General features: G+C 44.7%; 6 protein-coding genes across 6 annotated transcripts; 3 read left to right on the top strand and 3 right to left on the bottom strand.

The window, feature by feature from the left end:
• Positions 1-6,368: 6,368 nt before the first annotated feature.
• LACBIDRAFT_314995 (uncharacterized protein) lies at positions 6,369-7,180 on the top strand (the record flags this gene model as incomplete). Its single annotated transcript, XM_001889324.1, has 4 exons — positions 6,369-6,551; positions 6,602-6,715; positions 6,769-7,011; positions 7,061-7,180. The coding sequence occupies 4 exons, from the start codon at positions 6,369-6,371 to the stop codon at positions 7,178-7,180; spliced, it is 660 nt and encodes a 219-aa protein (XP_001889359.1).
• Positions 7,181-14,665: 7,485 nt separating this feature from the next.
• LACBIDRAFT_315001 (uncharacterized protein) lies at positions 14,666-15,197 on the top strand (the record flags this gene model as incomplete). Its single annotated transcript, XM_001889325.1, has 2 exons — positions 14,666-14,976; positions 15,038-15,197. 2 exons carry the CDS (start codon positions 14,666-14,668, stop codon positions 15,195-15,197), a joined length of 471 nt encoding a protein of 156 aa, XP_001889360.1.
• A 92-nt stretch (positions 15,198-15,289) lies between these two features.
• Positions 15,290-15,721, top strand: LACBIDRAFT_315002 (uncharacterized protein; the record flags this gene model as incomplete). Its single annotated transcript, XM_001889326.1, has 1 exon — positions 15,290-15,721. The coding sequence occupies one exon, from the start codon at positions 15,290-15,292 to the stop codon at positions 15,719-15,721; it is 432 nt and encodes a 143-aa protein (XP_001889361.1).
• A 4,094-nt stretch (positions 15,722-19,815) lies between these two features.
• Positions 19,816-20,853, bottom strand: LACBIDRAFT_315004 (uncharacterized protein; the record flags this gene model as incomplete). The annotated part of the gene is made up of 4 exons (XM_001889360.1): positions 19,816-19,857; positions 19,906-20,418; positions 20,470-20,491; positions 20,552-20,853. 4 exons carry the CDS (start codon positions 20,851-20,853, stop codon positions 19,816-19,818), a joined length of 879 nt encoding a protein of 292 aa, XP_001889395.1.
• A 76-nt stretch (positions 20,854-20,929) lies between these two features.
• On the bottom strand, positions 20,930-21,172 carry LACBIDRAFT_315005 (uncharacterized protein; the record flags this gene model as incomplete). The annotated part of the gene is made up of 1 exon (XM_001889361.1): positions 20,930-21,172. One exon carries the CDS (start codon positions 21,170-21,172, stop codon positions 20,930-20,932), a length of 243 nt encoding a protein of 80 aa, XP_001889396.1.
• A 594-nt stretch (positions 21,173-21,766) lies between these two features.
• On the bottom strand, positions 21,767-21,934 carry LACBIDRAFT_315006 (uncharacterized protein; the record flags this gene model as incomplete). The annotated part of the gene is made up of 1 exon (XM_001889362.1): positions 21,767-21,934. One exon carries the CDS (start codon positions 21,932-21,934, stop codon positions 21,767-21,769), a length of 168 nt encoding a protein of 55 aa, XP_001889397.1.
• Positions 21,935-22,573: the final 639 nt, after the last annotated feature.

Here is a 22,573-nt window from a genome sequence, read left to right on the forward strand (position 1 = left end):
TATTGACCTTTTTTGCAGAATGTAAGCTAAGACATAACAACATTTTATTGCTGTTGATAAAGCACAGAATGTAAGAAGAAAACAATACCAAGCAAATCAGACTTTTACTCTTGCTGTTGCTTTTCTTGCAGAGTGTATGTCTACAATTCTTCCAGGTTTATATACCCTAATGGTTGTCATTAGTATGTAGGCAATTATTTTGCATGATATGTGTCATATCATCAGCTGGCCATTGCTTTCAGGGAGTGAGTAGTAACTGTTGATCCAGCTACTTATACAGCTAATGTGCTTGTTTGTAAATCCAGAAGGTAAGATATAGTTTCTTCACATTGTCTCTGTATAGCTTTCACAGATTTTTGTAGTGGGTAAGTGATGACAAACTTTCTGAGATAACTTGGTTCTGATTAAATTCTCTGTGGAACCTACCATTACTTAGTTAGTGAGTTGTTCCTTTATTGACTGAATCTGTTATTCACTGACCTTTCCTTTCCTTGTCGATTGTTTGGGTAATCATGATCTGCATTTCTCATTTTAGAAAGTATGCTTCCTTGCATTTTATTTTGCACAGTTCTAAAAGATATACTTTGGCGATGTTGGTTCTAGGAGGTGAGTTGTGATATATTTTATAATGCACTCTTCTGAAGATACATACTTTGGCAACAGACAGTGAGTTGGCCTGGTTTTCAATGTGCACTCTTCTGCTGACAGAGGCTGTGGCCTGTCTTGTTTCAGGGTGTGAGTAGCCTGGTTTTCAATGTGCACTCTTCTGCTGACAGAGGCTGTGGCCTGTCTTGTTTCAGTTGGTAAGTAGCCTGGTTTTCAATGTGCACTCTTCTGCTGACAGAGGCTGTGGCCTGTCTTGTTTTAGAATGTGAGTTGGCCTGGTTTTCAATGTGCACTCTTCTGGTGACAGAGGCTGTGGCCTGTCTTGTTTCAGTATGTGAGTAGCCTGGTTTTCAATGTGCACTCTTCTGCTGACAGAGGCTGTGGCCTGTCTTGTTTCAGAATGTGAGTTGGCCTGGTTTTCAATGTGCACTCTTCTGCTGACAGAGGCTGTGGCCTGTCTTGTTTTAGAATGTGAGTTGGCCTGGTTTTCAATGTGCACTCTTCTGGTGACAGAGACTGTGGCCTGTCTTGTTTTAGGATGTGAGTTGGCCTGGTTTTCAATGTGCACTCTTCTGGTGACAGAGGCTGTGGCCTGTCTTGTTTCAGAAGGTGAGTGGCCTGGTTTTCAATGTGCACTCTTCTGCTGACAGAGGCTGTGGCCTGTCTTGTTTTAGGATGTGAGTTGGCCTGGTTTTCAATGTGCACTCTTCTGCTGACAGAGACTGTGGCCTGTCTTGTTTCAGCATGTGAGTAGCCTGGTTTTCAATGTGCACTCTTCTGCTGACAGAGGCTGTGGCCTGTCTTGTTTTAGAATGTGAGTTGGCCTGGTTTTCAATGTGCACTCTTCTGCTGACAGAGGCTGTGGCCTGTCTTGTTTTAGAATGTGAGTAGGCCTGGTTTTCAATGTGCACTCTTCTGCTGACAGAGACTGTGGCCTGTCTTGTTTCAGAATGTGAGTAGCCTGGTTTTCAATGTGCACTCTTCTGCTGACAGAGGCTGTGGCCTGTCTTGCTTTAGAAAGTGAGTTGGCCTGGTTTTCAATGTGCACTCTTCTGGTGACAGAGACTGTGGCCTGTCTTGTTTCAGAAGGTGAGTTGGCCTGGTTTTCAATGTGCACTCTTCTGATGACAGAGGCTGTGGCCTGTCTTGTTTTAGATGGTAAGTAGCCTGGTTTTCAATGTGCACTCTTCTGCTGACAGAGGCTGTGGCCTGTCTTGTTTCAGAAGGTGAGTTGGCCTGGTTTTCAATGTGCACTCTTCTGCTGACAGAGGTTGTGGCCTGTCTTGTTTTAGGATGTAAGTTAGCCTGGTTTTCAATGTGCACTCTTCTGCTGACAGAGGCTGTGGCCTGTCTTGTTTCAGTATGTAAGTTGGCCTGGTTTTCAATGTGCACTCTTCTGCTGACAGAGGCTGTGGCCTGTCTTGTTTTAGAATGTGAGTTGGCCTGGTTTTCAATGTGCACTCTTCTACTGACAGAGGCTGTGGCCTGTCTTGTTTTAGAATGTGAGTTGCCTGGTTTTCAATGTGCACTCTTCTGCTGACAGAGACTGTGGCCTGTCTTGTTTCAGTATGTGAGTAGCCTGGTTTTCAATGTGCACTCTTCTGCTGACAGAGGCTGTGGCCTGTCTTGTTTCAGAATGTAAGTTGGCCTGGTTTTCAATGTGCACTCTTCTGCTGACAGAGGCTGTGGCCTGTCTTGTTTCAGAATGTGAGTTGGCCTGGTTTTCAATGTGCACTCTTCTACTGACAGAGGCTGTGGCCTGTCTTGTTTCAGTATGTGAGTTGGCCTGGTTTTCAATGTGCACTCTTCTGCTGACAGAGGCTGTGGCCTGTCTTGTTTCAGAATGTGAGTTGGCCTGGTTTTCAATGTGCACTCTTCTGCTGACAGAGGTTGTGGCCTGTCTTGTTTTAGGATGTGAGTTGGCCTGGTTTTCAATGTGCACTCTTCTGCTGACAGAGGCTGTGGCCTGTCTTGTTTCAGCATGTGAGTAGCCTGGTTTTCAATCTGCACTCTTCTGCTGACAGAGGCTGTGGCCTGTCTTGTTTCAGAATGTGAGTTGGCCTGGTTTTCAATGTGCACTCTTCTGGTGACAGAGGCTGTGGCCTGTCTTGTTTCAGCCTGTGAGTAGCCTGGTTTTCAATGTGCACTCTTCTGCTGACAGAGGCTGTGGCCTGTCTTGTTTCAGAATGTGAGTTGGCCTGGTTTTCAATGTGCACTCTTCTGCTGACAGAGGCTGTGGCCTGTCTTGTTTTAGAATGTGAGTTGGCCTGGTTTTCAATGTGCACTCTTCTGCTGACAGAGGCTGTGGCCTGTCTTGTTTCAGTGGGTAAGTAGCCTGGTTTTCAATGTGCACTCTTCTGCTGACAGAGGCTGTGGCCTGTCTTGTTTCAGCATGTGAGTAGCCTGGTTTTCAATGTGCACTCTTCTGCTGACAGAGGCTGTGGCCTGTCTTGTTTTAGGATGTGAGTTGGCCTGGTTTTCAATGTGCACTCTTCTGCTGACAGAGGCTGTGGCCTGTCTTGTTTCAGCATGTGAGTAGCCTGGTTTTCAATGTGCACTCTTCTGCTGACAGAGGCTGTGGCCTGTCTTGTTTCAGAATGTGAGTTGGCCTGGTTTTCATGTACACTCTTCAGATGACAGAGCCTGTGGCTTGTCTTGTTTCAGTTGGTGAGTTGGCCTGGTTTTTATGTACACTCTTCAGATGACAGAGCCTGTGGCTTGTCTTATTTCAGCATGTGAGTAGCCTGGTTTTCAATGTGCACGCTTCTGCTGACAGCGGCAATGTGCACTCTTCTGTGGCCCATCTTATATCAGGTAGTAAGTTGAGTTCCTCATCTCATTTTCTCAATTAATTTTACTCACTGTTTTTCTTCACTTATTCTTTTCATTTGCAGAAAGTATGTTGTCTCTCCTGCATGTCTTGTGAGTTTTCTCCAGTACCTTTAATTTATTTAATGTACATGTATTTTATCATTCTTCTTTATCAGATGATCCATCTCAAACCAATATCTACCAGCATGTTAGTTGTATTTCAGCACATGTGGATCAAATCTATGACATGTCTGCTTTTCCTTTTTTTTTAGGATGTAGGTTATCCATTTATTCCCATTTCCATCACCTGATATCCCCTTTTTTCCTTCAGATTGTATGTTTTTATTTTCTGTTACAGAAGAATGCTCATATTTTGTAGCTTGTATGTCTTTCATTCATTTTCAGATTCTGGCACTTCCCCATTTCAACCATCCTTTTTGTTAGAATGTATGTACTTCCCCAAATTACTTGACCAGGTCACTTATTTCATATATATAGTGGGCAAGTCAACTCCATTTTACATCATTTGGAATCTTTGGTGTCATAGAATTCTCCAATTTTTAGAGGGTATGGTTTTTTTCTTGATGTCAATGATCACTGAGCATTTCAAAATGTATAGAAAGATACCACAGAGCTATCCAATTTCTCATGAGCCTGTTTTATTGGAAAATATCAAGTTTTGTATGTAGTTATCTGCTCTATTTCTTCTTGTTCATCTCCATTCCCCTCAGTGGTTGATACATCCTCTATACCTATGATTCCCCAAAACACTCCATGATTGAGTTATATATACACAGAAAAGAAGCAAAATCTCTATGTACTCAGTGTCTGTTTCTGTTTATTGAGGGATAGTTGAAGTCAGTGATTGTCACAGGTTTAGTGACCTGTGTGGGTTATGGGTCAGGGTACACTTGGGTAAGAGTATGGGTTTGACAATCCCAGCCCTGGCCAAACCCACACGAGGTCTTTATTGTCCCCCACTGATTCCTGCAGGATTCCTGAGGATTACCAGGACTCTATATTGGCTGATGTGCCAGCCAATTTTTTGAGTCCTGTGGGGGTCCATTCCTGAGGACTGAAGACAGTCCTCAGGATTTTCGGACAGGACTAGTCCCAGGAATGATGCATTTGATGAGTCACATGACCCATGAGCATGTGCTTGGATACATCATGTGATGTGATGCATCACGTGCACATATTTGTTGATGATAGTTCTCATATGTGACACGTCACGTCACCTCTCTCTTTCCTCTCCACCCACAACCTCGCCCACCACGACCACCACGACCACCACGCAACAGACAACGACGATGACGATGACGACATCAACGGACGACGACAACGACGACTACGACAACGACAACGACAACGATGGTGGTGCCCAACAAACGGCGCCACCACCAAACGGCTGACGTGGCACACCCCATCCAGGTGTGCCACGTCGATGGCGATTTTCTCGACGACGAACGCCCACGACCCCGCGACGAGGGACGACAACCCCACCACCATGTTCCACCACCACCACACACCACCACCACAGCTCACACACCGACGCTGACGAGGAAACGGCGGTGGCGCCCAACAAACGGCGCCACCACCAAATCGCTGACGTGGCATGCCCATCCGGGTATGCCACGTCGACGGCGACTTTTTCGACAACGAACGGAACCCCACAACCACACCACCACCACCTTCCGCCACCACCCACGAACGACGAGCGCCCACGGACAACGAGCGCCCACGGACAACGACGGTCCCCCCACCCACGGACGAATGACAAACGCCCACAGACAACGACCACCCACGAGCGCACACAGATGACAACGAGCCCCCCATGCACGACGGCCCCCCATGCATGACGATGCCCCATGCACGGACGACGATGCCCACGAACGGACAACGATGCCCACACACGACGACGATGCCCACGCATGGACGACGACGACGACCCCCCACCCACGAACGACGAGCGCCCGCGGACAACGAGCGCCCACGGACAGACACGACCCCCCCAGCACTGCCGACGAACGGCAAACAAGGCTGCCACCGACGAGCGGCAATGAGTGCCCACCCCCAGTATGTCCCCCCTCCATTTCTATCCTTCCTTCCTGTCTGTCCCCTCCCTATCTGTCTGTCCTTCCTCCCTCTCTGTCCCCCCCTATCTGTCCTTCCTCCCTATCTGTCCCCCCTCCCTATCTGTCCTTCCTCCCTCTCTGTCCCCCCTCCCTGTCTGTCCCCATTTCTGTCTGTCCCCCCTTCCTGTTTGTCCCTCCTTCCCCCCTCCCTTTAGTATACTTGTAAAGTAATTTTCATGTCATTTAAAATAGAATAAAATTCGTACTATGTATTGATATCTGAATGCTTTAAGGATGGAAATAGAGTTAAGTTCATTAGGGAAGTTAGAGGAAGTGTTTAAACATGTCACAGATGGTTAAATGTCATGTAGTCCTCAGGAATCCTGAGGACTTGACAGAATTTTTCTCCTAAAACTCAAATTTGCCAAAATTATGGTGTAGTCCTGCAGGAATCCTCAGGAATCCTGAGAGTCCTGCAGGAATCAGTGGGGGACTGATAAGTACTGACCCACACTCATGGCAGAGGTCAAAAGGTACCCATAACAACACCTGTCATGTCATTAGTTAGGGCCTATTCAGTAACTGAGTTGTTCCTAACCAAACCTAGGTTTGGTCAGGTTTAGACCCCAAAAAAGGAAACATGTAATTTACATCCTAAATCAGCCAAAATGTTGTTCGGGAACCTGTGGATTAGGAGATTTAGGTTACGTTCCCTTGTCATGCAGCGTTGGTAGCACATTGTTTCGTTCTTCACTAGTATTTCCTTGCCACGCTCTCAATATCTCTTTAATCTTGCTTTGATCATGCCCTGAAAGAAGGCTGATAAGGAGAATAACAACCCCTCGACCCCTCGCAGCCTTTGGAACATGTTGTGTGATGGTATTTTGGTGGACTGCTTGGTTGAGCAAAGAAAAAAGGGCAAGATACCCAGCAACGGCTCCTGGGGCGACAGTGTCTGGAAGACATGTGCCAACGCCCTCAAGGATTCTCATGTCTGCTCGGGTGGTGCACAAAAGACAGGTGACAGTTGCCATACTAGGTGGACTGCCATATGCACCAGTTCTTTTCATCTTGGTGTGCTTCAAACTCTAATCATTTTCTTTTTTTAGATCAAGAAGGATTACCAGGCTGTCCATACACTGTGGGGGCTGTCAGGCTTTGGATGGGATGACACTGCTCAGATCGTTACTGCACCTGACAGTGTCTGGGAGGATCTATTGAAGGTATGTAACCACAGCACTTTCCTTGCAAAGTCTAATATAAATCTTGTCCTCAGACATGTCCAAAGCTCAAGAAATGGCGGAAAACACCATTCCCATTGTATGATACTGTGCACAGCCTCATCTACGGCACATTTGCGACAGGCAATGGCGCATTCCATGCTGGACACAATCACACACCCACTCCTCCAGCGTCACCTCACTCCAATGTTGATAGTCACAAGGAAGATGAATCCTTCATTGATCCCATCTTACAGTCATCGCAAGACATCAAAGCAACACAGGCTCAGTCATCCCAGGTATGTTCTTTGCCTTTCATGCATTAATATCTCCTGAATACTGTTGAAGGGCTCTACTATCTGTAGTTCTAACTTGGGTGAAGAGTCATTTCCTTTATCTGTGACACCTTTGACCCCACTCCCTTCAAATGGGTGCAAGCATTCTGCTGATGACACTTTTGAGGAATGAGCTTTGACAAAACACCTCAAACCATCTCGAAAAACCTCAAGTGGCCAGGCTATTGCCCAGGTAGCTTCATCAGTTTTAGCCTTGGCTAGTGCATTTGGCTCTTCAGGTGCATCAACTTCTCCAGAGCGGAAACGATCAGCTATTCAGCTCCTTGATGACGACAGTGATCTGTCAGACACAGAGCACATCAAGGCAATGAAGCTCATTCGTTGTGATACCAGTGTTGCAGATGTTCTTCTCGCTGTTGGCTCCAAGGAGCGGAGGATGCAGTACATCCAGAGTAAGCTGGAAGATCTCTGATTGCCACTTTTTTATCTCAAGATCAATCTTTTAGGTCCAACACCATTCACAGTCATTCTCTAAAACTTCTTTATGTCCAACTCAACACCCTCATTTTTTTCTATGTCCAACTTCATACACTCAATTGCATGGATACCCTTATAATTCTTGTACATATTATAATTCACCTCTGCATTGTTGTTCCTCTAAATAGTTCTCCCACATAGCCATAGCAATAGCATCCCATCTTTCAGTTGCCTGATCCTTCTCTTCCTCAGAAATATGCTGCCCAACATCCTCTGGGTGCAGTGGTTTGTCAGGCCGGGCATGTGAGTATTCCTCTGCATCGGAATCATAGTCCTCATCTTCATGTGCATCATCATTAGGATCATGAATGCAAATATAATTGTGTATGGCACCCAATGCTGGTGGGATTTTGGCCTGTGTGCAGAGGGAATATTCAGGAGAAGCCACCATTGATCGAAATCATTGTTTGCAAACACCAAAAATTCGTTCAATCACATTTCACAGCTGGGCATGACAAAGGTTAAAGAGTTCTTGGTGGTTTACAGGCCTATAGATTCATAATTAGAAAATTTGGAATTTAACTCAAGATTCACAGACCATAATTTAGCCTTCTCCCACTCCTTGAGATGATATCGGACTCTGTGATAAGGCACCAGCAAAGCATCACAGTTGGGAAAACCAGCATCCCCAAGATAGTATGATCCAGGTGGAATAGCAAAATCAGTTCTTCATGCTTCATCAAAAACTCTACCATCAGTTGCACTTCCTCCCATCCTGAAAGGAGATAGCAAAAGAGGAGATTGAACTGACATGCAGCAAGGAGGTTGGTGGATATCTGGCCTTTATGGCTGCAATAGCGTGCCATGTCAACACTTGACACGAAAGCATCAAGCAGGGATCCATCCACAGCACCAAGACACTCTTTGAAGTAAGGGAAAAATTTGGGATTATTTCAGATTTCGGGTGGGACAATATCTGCTGGTGGAAGGTGAACATATTTATTATAAAATGGCTTGCCGACGATGAGATTTAGGATATGGTGGAATGCTCTATAGTGGTGCTTCAATAAGATACATAGTAAATGCTCAATCCACTCACTTTGAGATAGCCTCTCCACTTTGCTGAAAGTGCTCTTGAAGCTCAGCATTTCCCTGTCCCGTATGTGCAAGCTGTAGAAAAATGGCTAATTGTTCTTCTGAGGACACGTAGTGAGTGGGGCCTAGGCCAGCCTCTTCCAATTCACAAAGAAGCTTTCGGAAGACAAAGCACTGCATTCCAAATTGTCTGCAAAAGCAATCTGGATGACCTAATGTATACCAAAGTATTCAGCATAAATCCCAATTTGATTGATATATTCAAAGGATTCCAAATACCTTTCAATAATTCATTCACCCACATTTGCCCAGTGAGTGCAGAAGTGTGCATGGGTTTCTTGTCAAGGTATGGGGAAACCTCTGCAAGAATTGTTGCAATACTTGAGATCACTGCAGTAACACAGGCTGCCTTTCTGTGCTTTTCTTCCTGAATTTGGTGAGGAGAAGCATGTGATTTAGATGAGGATGATGTTGGCTGAATAGTTACCATGATTAGTGTAGAGTGTCAGTGTTGAGCAGGCAAATGCTGAGACAATACAATCTACAGCTAACAAGGTATTGATAGACCAGAATTCAAAATGCTCCGCTTAGTGACTTTGTTTACTTGTGGAGTCTCAGGGTATGTGCAAACAACCTAACCAGGAATTTATCACTATATACGCAACAGCGGGAAGGGGCGGGAAGGCAATGCCTGCCAATTGGCTGTGGGAAGTTGTTTGGCCAGCTCCAAAAGTAAATAAAGTCACTGAGCAGAGTGTTTGGAGTTCTGGTCTATCAATACCTCGTTAGCTGTAATCCAATCTACAGTGACATTGTGTTACAGAATGCGACAATTCAGACAAACCTGTGATGTCGAGTTGTTCCTTCCAAGCCAAACCTACCCTCATCAAACCCAGGTTTGATTAGAACTCAGTTACCGAATAGGCCCTTAGTATTTGTTTGAACTTTGTGCAGCTCACAGTCTGGCAATAAGATCAAGAATGTTATCTACACTAACTCTACAAAATGATTGTCCAGTCATTTTTTGGACAAAGCTGGTGTTATAACACAAGAATAAAACACTTTGAGTACTAAGCTCTGGTCTATCAAATATAGCTAAGGAGGTGTAGATTGTACATACCAAATTTGGGGATGAACAAATGAAAACTCAGGATAAGGCAGGGCATTGACTGTGACACCTCCCAAAAATGGGATGTAACAAAATGGGAAATTCTGAATGACTGCAACCTACTGAAAGCAATTCACAACTTGAGGAGGAGATATTTTGAACAATGGATCTCCCTGCTATTGTTATGAGTTTCATAAAGTCTGTGGGTTAGAAAATTTGATAATCTCCTCTAAAAGGTAAATTGAACTTGTTCTCCATTTTATGTATTTTTCACTCAATATATTTGTTGGAATGAGGTAAAATAACTCCCTATTGATGTTTGTAGTGTGTATAGTACAAAAGGTAAGTAGGAGTGTTAAAATGAACATTGCATGATGTCTGTAGAAGCTAATCCCCAGAGTTTTTCTGGAAGTAAACAAGTATCTACAACATTGGTCCTTCTTTTCTGCAAGAAGAAAAAATGCTACCATCCTTTTGAATTGATCCATGGAGACTCAGGATGTCTTTTAAACAATGCCTGAAGTATAGCATGATAGAAAATAAATTTACACTGGGTATAACTTGATAAGTCCTCAATAAAAGTACATTTTGCATAGAGCAAGAAAGGTGTGGGGTCTCAGATCCTTGTATAAATAGGACTTCTGTTTATTTCTTTGGGATAGTGTTACTAGGCATGAGAAGTGCCTTGTGAAACATTTTAAGCCCCAATTCACCAAGAAAAATGTCAAGGATTGGTCCAGGATGATTGCCCTATGCAAGATGTACTTTGATTGGGGACTTTTCAAGTGATACCCAGTGTAAATTTATTTTCTATCATGCTATACTTCAGGCATTGTTTAAAAGACATCCTGAGTCTCCATGGATCAATTCAAAAGGATGGTAGCATTTTTTCTTCTTGCAGAAAAGAAGGACCAATGTTGTAGATACTTGTTTACTTCCAGAAAAACTCTGGGGATTAGCTTCTACAGACATCATGCAATGTTCATTTTAACACTCCTACTTACCTTTTGTACTATACACACTACAAACATCAATAGGGAGTTATTTTACCTCATTCCAACAAATATATTGAGTGAAAAATACATAAAATGGAGAACAAGTTCAATTTACCTTTTAGAGGAGATTATCAAATTTTCTAACCCACAGACTTTATGAAACTCATAACAATAGCAGGGAGATCCATTGTTCAAAATATCTCCTCCTCAAGTTGTGAATTGCTTTCAGCAGGTTGCAGTCATTCAGAATTTCCCATTTTGTTACATCCCATTTTTGGGAGGTGTCACAGTCAATGCCCTGCCTTATCCTGAGTTTTCATTTGTTCATCCCCAAATTTGGTATGTACAATCTACACCTCCTTAGCTATATTTGATAGACCAGAGGTTAGTACTCAAAGTGCTTGATTCTTGTGTTATAACACCAGCTTTGTCCAAAAAATGACTGGACAATCATTTTGTAGAGTCAGTGTAAGTTACACATAAAAGATACCTGAAAATCTGCCAGATAATATGTAAAGTAGTTTATTGTCCCCATGTCACTACCAGTTCATTTGTTCAGTCATTGTTTGTTTGTGCAGCTCACAGTCTCACAATCACTGGGGGCATTGGCCTATTTATTCATGGAAGATATTGAGAATAAATCAGAGATAAACTAATAAATTGTTCAGGGACAACATCAGCAAGGATATGAAGAAGAAATTAAAAGATTTCTTCTTCAATAACATCAGCATTTGACCACGGCATCAATTATGAATATAATAAAAATATCTACAGGGTTTGATCGATGATGTTATGAAGAAGATACTGTGACATGTCATGCCTTCCACGTGCCTTGCAAGCCTCCAAGCACTCTTGTTTTACTCTTCTGCCACTAGCAATCAGCAAAGACATTGTTCCTGAAGAATGGCGGCCAACGAGGCGTCCTTCAAGGATATACCAGAGATATACGAGGTTGGGGGAACCTTTTGACGTACCAAACACCAGCTCATTATGTTTTGAACAGGTTGAACTTGGGGAGGCACTCACCTCTTGAACGGAGGTGCTATGTGTGTTGTTTGTAGTTGCACACTTGTCCAATTCTAACGCACAATTTCTAGCTATGTTTCGTGAGCTTGGACCCCCGGGTCTATGTCACATTGTCAAAACAACCAGTTGCAATGGCCAGCGCGATGTTGGTGGGCTTTTACACAACAGTTGAATCGAGATCTGACATTCATCCAGCTTGGTTCATACCACTACATATCTGGAGTTGACACTTCTTCATCTGCATCCCTTGCCACATACATCAACTCCTGACATATGCTATTGAAGAGAACGTGGCATGGTTTTCAAAAACCCCAACTTGGAAGGTAAAAAATGGGTGTTACTGGTATGTGGTGATATCGTTCACCTATCCCCTTGTTGTGAACCCTCTATATACAGTTGCTTCAATGCTTTCTCTTGTGTGGACATGCATGTCGATGTGAAGATACCTGGTGGGGTGAATGCATATGTGATTGATCTGCGTGGCGAACGGTGCGTAAAACTTAGCTCCAAAAGCTTCATACAGGTTCAAACCCCTTTAGACATGAAGCAACACCCGAAATCTGGCAGGAAACATATGTCTCGGCGCTGCTATGCGCGATTCTGTATTTGGATGACCCAACTTATTGGCTGGAGGCATACCGCAAACTAGACCCTCTCATGTCACCTGAAGGCGAACTCCGATTCCTGCAAGCTGCAGAGAGTCTTTTCACCAAGGGTTTGTTCTGAAAATCGAGCTGATAACGTTCTTCGGGCTCACTGTTGTCTAGGATGGCAGATTGGGTCTGACCCCGAAATTCAAGTTGCAACCGTTGCTTCAAATCATCTGACTGCGGGAATCATGAAGTACTTCAGGGACAGCAGGCGGTATCAACAAGCTGCGAACCTTTCTGAAAAACTCGCAGTGCATGAACCCGAAGTCTCTTCCCTCCTGGCCAAGATCTACATCGGCATGAGTGCGTAAATGTTTTGCATCCTCTCTCTACCCTTACCACGTATGTCCTAGATGAGGAAGTTAAGGCTGTGCAAATTATCTCTGCAGCGATGAGGCAAACACTGCAATCATATACTCTCCTCCATGCTCAGTGCGACTTCTTGAGGTTGAAAGGCAAACATGAATGGGCCCTCAAGTTGGCATGACAGGCAGTCAACTGTGCTCCGAGCAAATTTGTCACCTGGGAAAAGCTTACAGATCTCTACAATGACCTTGGCCAGTATGAATTGGCGCTGTTAACGCTCAATTTGTGCCCAATGTTTATCTTCAATGTTCATGATGCGCACCATATTCTTCCAGCCTCGAGGATCCACTTACCTTTCCATCGACCTATTGGAGACATCTTACCTGACAAACAGAAGACTGAGGACGACGAGGTGTGTCTTCCATCATCCTCAACAGGTTATTCCTTGAGTTAACTTTCCACAGGCAGACCCAGCCCTCCAGCACCTACCAGCTCCCGGCCTCAGAGGGACCTGAGCAAGAGCTTACGTGTTGCTCACACGGCTGGTATCTCAAATTGGGTGGGATGAGCTGCTCAAGACCCGGAGCTGTGTATTCATTATGGAGGAGGAGTATCACATGCAGAAGGCACAAGGAGACATTCAGCAAGCTGCGGCTACCACCAACGGCCATGTGCCTGATGATATGACCTTGGAAGGGGATCTGGGCCAGGTTGTCATCCATGAGGATCGGACAGTGGGCAGGCTATCATGTCCGCACCTAGTGCTGAATTGGTGGCACATTCGCTGATACCTACCATCAGGGTTTCGGCTGATGGTGATGATGATTCTGATGATGAGGAGGAGGAAGAAGGGGACGCGAAAGGGAAGGGGAAAGCAGATGAGTCCGGGGATGCTGATGACAAAGGTGACAAGCCAGATGGTGGGGAAGAGGAGGAGGCAAAGAAGGGAGTGGATGATCAGGATTTGAGGGTTTGGACGATCTTCTGTGCTGAAGTTGCTCACTTCAAGACTCAGCACGTTGCCTACCACAAGACCGGCCTTGAATGGGAGATCTTGGGTGATTTGGGAATGTGCTTGCATCATAAAGAGGAGGCAAAGGAGGCCTACCAGCCATGCCTCGACTCACTGCGATACTCTCAGAAGCTATGGGTGAAATTGATGGAGATGTACGCTGAAGAAGGCGATATTCAGTGTTTGATCCAAACTGCCATTTGTGTCGCGGCTTATCGGTATGCAGTATACTGAGATGACAGTACAATCCTATCACTTTCCCTCCTTTAAATTTTGGGCTAATTGAGATGTGATATGATTAGTATCCTACTCAGATCGTGCAAAGCTTCTTCAAGCTTGGGCAGATACATGGACATGCCAAAATTTCATTCACGTTGCTGAGTATGGGATTGCCAGACCCGATTCTTAAAATTTATGGATAGCTATCTTCAGTATGGGAAGACATTCAAAGTTGAGGGGTAATCTTAACACTATTCCTTACATTGGATGCCTTCCTCGGGCAGAAATTCCCCAGCCTCTATTATCTATCTTGTCCAGTTCAGAGACAGTCTCTCAACAGGTCTCTCACATTTGGCATGTCTTCATTCCAAACAGTGTCAATAGCAACACTTATGGCTGTCATTTCAAGCATCTCCTTTGGATCGAGGAGCTCAAAATGGAGTGAGTCTTCTGAACTTCCACTAGTCGTTTTCTGACATGTTCTGATAGACATGATTTGGCACGATATGATATGCATAATGTCACTCTGTTGAGACATAACTCATTTTACTAGTACGTGACATGTCTTTTGAGTCAACCAGTGGCCAACATCTTTCCTTTGGCCTTTAAGTACCCAGCTTGGCTGAAAAGCGCCCCAGTGTCCTTGTCAGTATGCCCACATTTCTTTCCGCTCACTCGTGCTGGTACTCACTACATCATAGGTGACCAAATTCTCGTCCAAAAGGTTGGTGCACCTGAAGGACATTGGTACCAAGGATGAGTGCACGTCATGCGTCAAGCAGAAGTTGGACTGCACTTTCATGAATCTTTCGGAGCGTCAAGCACTATGCAGCCATTTAACATCCGGTTCAAGTTGAATAGAATTCCTGTGAAACGGCAGCACCAGGCTGTGGATACTGTGTTCACACAAGTTCATGTTTTGTTCCCCTTGGCCGCACATCTACTGAGCTTTAATATGATGGGAATTCAGCTGATCAAGGTCTTCAATTCGTTGATTCAGAGTAACCAGTCGCAGTTGCTGGCTGTCAAGTCCATTGTGAACCAAACTCCTGGATCACCCCCCTTTGTTGTTTTTGGACTGTATGTCCCATACTTCCCTTCATTTGATCACTGTCTTTATTTACTTACCTCCTCGCCACAGACCTGGTACCAGCAAAACCATCACAATCGTCGAAGCAATCCTTCAACTCCTTCGCAGCAACCCCCAAGCCCGGATCCTCGCTTGCGCACCAAGCAACTCTGCAGCCAACCTGATAGCTGAACGCCTCTCCGCCGGCCTCAACACAGACCAACTTTTCTGACTTGTTGCACCCACACGGTCTTCAAACCAAGTCCTGATGTAGTCAAGCCGTACACATACACCAAACTGGATGGGCACTTCTCCGTGCCTATCATGCCCAAGATGAAGGCCTTCAAATTTGTCGTGTCCACCTGCATCTCCACGTCCATCGTTTCAGGCATTGGAATGGCCCGTGGGCATTTCACCCACATCTTTATAGATGAGGCTGGGCAGGCCATGGAACCAGAAGCGTTCGTGAGCATCAAGATGATGGTGGACAATGACACAAATGTTGTTCTATCAGGTGATCCAAAGCAGCTGGGACCAATTATTAGGTGGGGTGTTGCAAGGGAGTTGGGGTTGGAGGTGACCTACCTTGAGAGGCTGATGGGGAGGGAGGTGTATAGCGTTGAAGGGGGGAAATGCCAGTGGGAGAACGTGAGTGTAATGAGATTGGAATCTTGGAAAAGGCTAACGTTGCTCAAGGGTTGTGAAACTGGTGAAGAACTCAGACCATCCTTGCCTCGAGACTATAGGGAGTATTGAGCACCTCCAGGCCGTTATGCCTGCAGCAATTGGCGGAGATCTAGTCAAACTCGTTCACCTCTCCAATGCCTTCTGTAAGGTTTCTCTATTGCATTTCCAACAGTACAGTCATTCACCAGTCAATGAGGCACCCAAATAAAGAATGGCCTTGGAAAGTTTAAATATGAGTGATATGAACATTATGAACTGAGAGAAGTATGCACATACAGTTGAGTGCAAAAAGAATGAAGGTTGGTTCATTTTTCTGGTTCTTTCTAAGAATCTATTGTACCTCAAATGTATTTGTGTATTCTTTTACATTATGTAGTTGTGTTACACTTCCCTTGGTATGGACTAATTTCAGTGAAAGCTGGGGCCTTGAGAAGGTTTTTATTCTGGAGGCCATTTTTGGCATCTGAAAAAAAAAATATGCACTAACTGGGGAGGTAGCCAGAACATACCTCTGGTCAACCTGAATGAGCCTATCAAAGAATTAGTTAAAAATACTGAGCAGTTATGCTTGTAGAGCCTCCAGAAAATGGTCATTTTGTGCTATTTTAGTCATTTTTGGCCTGTTTTAGACAAAACAAGCCATTTTCCAAAGCCTCTACAGACCTAACTGCTCAGTATTTTTGACTGATTCTTTGATAGGCTCATTCAGGTTGACCAGAGGTATGTTCTGGCTACCTCCCCAGTTAGCACATATTTTTTTTTTCAGATGCCAAAAATGGCCTCCAGAATAAAAACCTTCTCAAGGCTCCAGCTTTCACTGAAATTAGTCCATACCAAGGGAAGTGTAACACAACTACATAATGTAAAAGAATACACAAATACATTTGAGGTACAATAGATTCTTAGAAAGAACCAGAAAAATGAACCAACCTTCATTCTTTTTGCACTCAACTGTACATCATGCCCTATGTAATATCTAGTTACAAACTCAAATTCAAGTTGTTGAACAACATATCACATGCTATCAGTGCCGCGAATGAAGATCAGTGCGAAACCAGTCAATGAGGCAGATGTCACGCTGCCCTAATTTGGGCATTTTGCTTAGTCACTTCAGTTTCCCATCTCTTTGTCAGATGTCTGTGGCAAGTGTGACAGAATGTGACCTTCCCTACCTTCAAGTATGATTTCATTCATTCAGTGGTTTTTGGTTCACTGGAGTACCACCTCAACTCAAAACTCTTGTAATTGAATACTTGTTGAATGCTTTAAGATATATATATTTTTTTAAAAGGCTCTTTTCCAAGATTTAGTGCCAAGATCACACAGATATATATTCAGTTTTATGGTGAATGAGCACCTATTTGCAGGTATCAAGAGATCGAAATGTGCTACACCTTAGAAACTTGGGATTACTATAAAGAATATATATGCGCACACAATGCAAAAAAAATTAAAGAAATAGCTTGAGAACTGACCCCGGGAAAGTGTTTTGACTCATTGACTAGTGTGACTCATTGACTGGTGAATGACTGTATTTATGGCGTCAACAGTATCGTCTGGGCGGGCAATGTTGACATAGTAATCCCAGTTTGGTGTGACATTGGTTCGTCTTTCTTTACCAGTACTGCTGCGTTTAACTCTAACTTTCTTTTTAGTCAGTAAGCTTCAGATTGGGGCGATGATGGCACTTCCAACTGCCTGTCTCTGCCTAGGCCTCTGCATGCATCTCGAGCGCATCACATCAATACGACAGGTGAACACGAGCCTGCAACAAAAACACTGGTGTATGCTCTTAGATGCCCTAATGTGTATCCCAGTGGTCCATATGGCACTGCATGCGTCATCATTTTGATGTGATACTCATCTAACCCTTTGGGCAGATTACATTGTTCAAGGCCATCATCTCAATATTGTCGAAGACCTTGGCTGTAACCCTGCCATTTACAACTCCCTTAAATCCATCTTCCTTGTTTCAGTACCGCCGCTCATAGCCATAGTTCTTATTTTTGTCTTTGCTGGTAAGCGCATTTACACTTACGCTGCCACTCACTGTATCGATTGATTCTCTTCTCAAGGTCTTGCACTCTATCACTTTTTTCAACGTTGTTTGACGTTCAACCGTCATCTCCAAGGGTCCAATTCCATGTTGACAGCTTCTTGTTGTTTCCGTCTGATGGCCATGGCCATTGTGCAGATGTTCTGGGGTGCCGTGGTCATAGGTTTCAATATGCAGTTTACGTGCTGGCAGGGTCTGCGTCCTTGGACATGCTGGGCCGACGTGCACTACAATTTCTCACCTGTAGGCCTTTTCCCAACACTCCTATTCCCATCCAAGGTGCTGTGCTGGACGTACTTTGCATGGTGGACCATTCCTCCTATCTCATCTGGCTTATTCTTTGTCTTCTTTGCTTTCGGCCAAGATGCTGTGAAGGAGTATGGTGCCTGCTTTGCTTGGGTCTGCTCTAAGATTTTCATACATCCTGAGGATGAAAGGTGTCCTTTGGTCTTCGTCCCGCTTTATGGTTTTTATTATTTTGGCCTTGTTACCAATGGCTTGGAACTTATTCCCTTCATAGTACTCCTATCACACATGGTGCCCATGATCAGAATTTAAATTAGAAGCAGAAGGGCATTTATACAACCATCCTCAGACAATCTTCACGGTCTCCTGAGAAAAGAACACCTGGATCTGGAAGTCGCAGGGAAGAGGAACAGAATGACGTGTCCACCTCAACTTTGAACGTCTGAGCACAGAAACGACGTCGACCCCAGCATCCCCAGACCTCACAAAGAACCCATCCAACCCGATAGGAATAGTCGCCTCAATAGCTGTAGCTACCATACTCTCCAATGTTTCCAAATAAAGAAGGATGGTGCAAAGAGAGAGGAGCTGGGCCAGTTGTTGTGTCAATAACCCTCCGAGTAGGATTGGGATTGGGAGATTGAAAGGATGGCTTGGAGGATGTGTTTGACTATTTCCAAAATGGAGGGGGAGGCCATGCCATTGATGGAGGATGCGAATGTGTTGAGCAAGCTAAAGAGCTCCTCTGGGTTGATGTGTTGAACCCACAGTAGTGCGAATTGGACCTTAAATGGAATGTCAGAAATAAGAAATGGTGGGTGTCAAGAGGACTCATGGAGAATGATGAATCACTGTCAAGAAGAGTGAGTTGGAGCTTGTCCATCCAATGATGTCCAATGTCTGAGACCAGCAGCCTATCGGTTGCCAATGTTGCAACCAGTGAAGCCTCCCGAAGCTGTTTGGTTCCTGTAAAGCCATCAGAGAAGCCTTGAACAACAGACTGAAAAAGCACACCTTGTGCGGAAGCCGCAGCCATGAACATCTCCTTCAAAACACCCTGATGCTCGAAAACCATTGCTTTAAGGGACATAAAGCCCCCTGGGCTAGTGTTTGAAAGTCCGGTTCAGTCCGGTTTTTTGATGCCCAGGGGCATTAACCGGTCTGCCTTTTCCCCAGAAGTCAAAAGACCAGACCGGACCGCAAAAAACCGTGGTCTGCGGTCTTTTTGCGGTCTATAGACCAGTTTCGGTCTGCATCGGTTTTAACCGGTTTATAACCGGTCTTTAGGCTAATATTTTAAAATTATGAATCGGTAAATTTATTAACATCTCTATTAGCTTCAAAACGAGCCCAAGAACGTCAAATTCCGTTAGGAATTGGTGCTTCTATAAAATAAGTCTGGTACATCTATTATTCCCAAAAGTAATTTACATTTTAATTCATATCTCTCTCGTTTTTTTACCAAGTCGTACGTTCTTGGGTGCGTTTTAAAGGGTATTTAAGGGGCTACAAAAGACCGGTTCACGTTTACCGGTTTTTTTGCGGTCTTTACATCTCAAAAATAAAAGACTGTAACCGCAGGTCTGGTCTTTTGCGGTCTTGGTCCAGTCTGGTTACGGTCTTTTTCCAGTCACAAGACCGGACTTCCAAACACTACCCTGGGCTCAGAACAGCCTTCGACTTCTTCACGATCTGAGCTAGAACCAGCAAAAACCCTGTTACTGCACCTTCACTCTTACTCTGCTGCTGGACAGGCAACCAGCACATGATGAGGCGCACAACTCTTACTATATTGACCAAAGACAGGGTTTGTGTGAACATGGAGTCAAAGAGAATGACACAACATTTCTCATCCATAATTTCATCTTCTCTCGCGTGTAAGAAAAGCCATGTGAGGTCCAAACTGTGGGAGTGGTAAGGTTTTTGAAAGAAGAGAATGGAAATAACATACTGGGCCTGAAAATCCGATACAACCTCGAGACTCGAGTCCATCCCAGATTTTGGACTGTTCAGGATCCAGATGCTCCACCAGATCTCGGATTGCAGGTGCATGAAATTTAGAGATTTGACTTGCTAGCAGCCTTACTTGGGAGGGACTCAATGGGCTGGGGCAAGTGTCTAACCTGTCTGGGATCTCTCCAGGTGTTGCAGTGAAAAGAGCGTACATGTCCTCAATGTAGCAACACGGCGTCTTCAGGCACCACTGGACACACTCATCAAGAAACCTAATAACCACCTCGCCTTCATCCTTGAGAGGCGTACCGTCGGTCGACTCGGCACCTGGCGACCGGCATGTGTGGTATGCAAGAAAGCCAGAGGGAAGGTTTGGAAGTGTCAGATTGGAAAAGGATGCTTTGTGAGAGGAGGTGCTGTAGGAGGGGGGAAAGTGTGTTGCGGAGGAGGGGGGTTGTGAGGGTAGTGAGGGATTTGATGAGGATGTAGAGATTTGTGTGAGGTGCTGAACCTGAGGTAATTGATTAGGATGTGCAAAGAAAATGAAGAAGGCAGGATGTACCTGCTTTACCAGCCCACACAAACTGATTGCTCTCTTTCAAGATCTTGAAAACATGTAGTTGCTGAACACGATGAAGTCGCACGGCTGCCCTGGTTCTTCATCTTCATCTTTCACTTCCTCTCCCTCCACCTCCATCCCATCCTCCTTCTCCATCTCCACCTTCTCATCAATACTCCGCACAGAATAATTCAACAACAACTTGCCAACATCGAACCTCGCCTCTGCAACAACAGAAGGCAAACACTGATGAGACATCCACAACAACCTCTGTGTGCTCTCCGCCAACAACACTCCTCTCACCTGATTCCCTTTCCCCTTCCCCTGCTGCGCAAGCCCTACGACAACTCCCACCTCCGAAACCTGCCTCCTAACCTCCCTCTCCATCTCCCTCCATCGTCTCACCCACTGCCCTTCCTCTGGATCCTCCTTAAGTGCCTCGTGTGGCTCTTCAAACACCCTGTTACACCCGCAAAACACTCTTGTATTTCTTAAGACATTTTGCTAGTGCTAAAGCTGTACCAGCCCTGAAGGAGATTGGGCCTTTGGAGAAGTGAGATTTGGTGTTTATGGAGGAGGGCAACATGTTCTCAAGAATGGTGGTTAGGGGAGGTGGGGTGGGGTTGTATTGAGGTGTGTTGGGGAGGAAGAGGCAGGAGGTGGGTACAGGCAATGAAATGACCACACCAAAAAACACAATGTTCATTATCCACTTTGAGGAAAGCCTTGGCTCAAGTGTGTTTTCACGCAAATAAGAGGGGGTTAAACAGACCTGGCTTAATCAGTGGGTCTGGGTTTCAGATCATTCTTCGTTTTGTGTCACATGTTCAGAAGTTTTGGTAGTGACTGAAGGCATGTTAGCGTTGATTTCTGAGCTAAAAGAGTTGCTCTTGGAGGACTTCAGCTCCAAGGGGTGGGGGATGAAGCCTGGTAGGGATTCGTTGAGAGGGAGTGGGTGACCAGATGGTTTGGCAGAACTGAAGGTATGCAGCGTAAGTACACAATGTGAAACGTGAGCAAGAAAAAGTGGTGCTAACCCAGGATAAAGTTTGCCCCCGAATGAAGATGGAGGTGGGGTAACACTGAATCGTTTAGCAATAGCCTAGTACGCCAAACAGTAATGCTTGTGGGCTTCATCCACAAAGCCAAAGAAGCCAAAGAAAAGCAGTGCACAGAAGACCACAGACCATCTGCTAAGTGCCAGGGTGATGGAAAGCGTCGGATTCGACCTCACGCTCCAGAGGATAGATGGGAATGTGCCGATGGTGAACCACTCAAAATGGATATCAGATCAACTTTTCTATGGGTAGATATGTCGGCTGGTGATGTTGAGATAGAGACCATAGGTATTGATGGGGAGATTAAAGATAAATTCGAGGGTCGCAAGGGACATCAGTTGGAAATAACAGTTCATGGTGAGAGATGTCGTGGAAGAAACAAATTGTGCGAATTGGGCACAGTGGAGCATGAAAGCTCATAGTGTAAGAACTAAAAAGAGGCTTTTAGCAATCAATGAGAGGACTTTCAATGTGGTGACGATGTCTAGGGGGCTGTTGGCTGAGACATTCGCAAGGGACAGTCACAAATTTAAACTTACATGAACCCAGTGTGATTTAAGAACTAGAGAGCCCCTAGTGAAGAAGAGACTCCCAATGAATGGCAGAAGAGTAAAACAAGAGTGCTTGGAGTCAGGCTCACAAGGCACGTGGAAGGCATGACATGTCACAATATCTTCTTCATAACATCATCGATCAAACCCTGTAGATATTTTTATTATATTCACAATTGATGCCGTGGTCAAATGCTGATGTTATTGAAGAAGAAATTTAAAATTTTCTTCTTGATATCCTTGCTGATGTTGTCCCTGAACAATTTATTAGTTTATCTCTGATTTATTCTCAATATCTTCTGTGAATAAATAGGCCAATGCCCCCAGTGAATAAGGTCAAGAATACTATTGTTACCCCCTCCTTTGGTTCAAGGTTAGACCCCTCATTCCGTTTCTGCCCCAAATTCCTTGAATTTCTTTTGGAAGCACACTCTAGTTATGTCTATTTACATGGTCTGTGGTTCTTTCCCTACAGAAAATGATGCAGAGGAGATGTAG

The sequence above is a fragment of the Laccaria bicolor genome, genomic scaffold (genome assembly GCF_000143565.1).
Source record: "Laccaria bicolor S238N-H82 LACBIscaffold_66 genomic scaffold, whole genome shotgun sequence".
NCBI lineage: Eukaryota > Fungi > Basidiomycota > Agaricomycetes > Agaricales > Hydnangiaceae > Laccaria > Laccaria bicolor.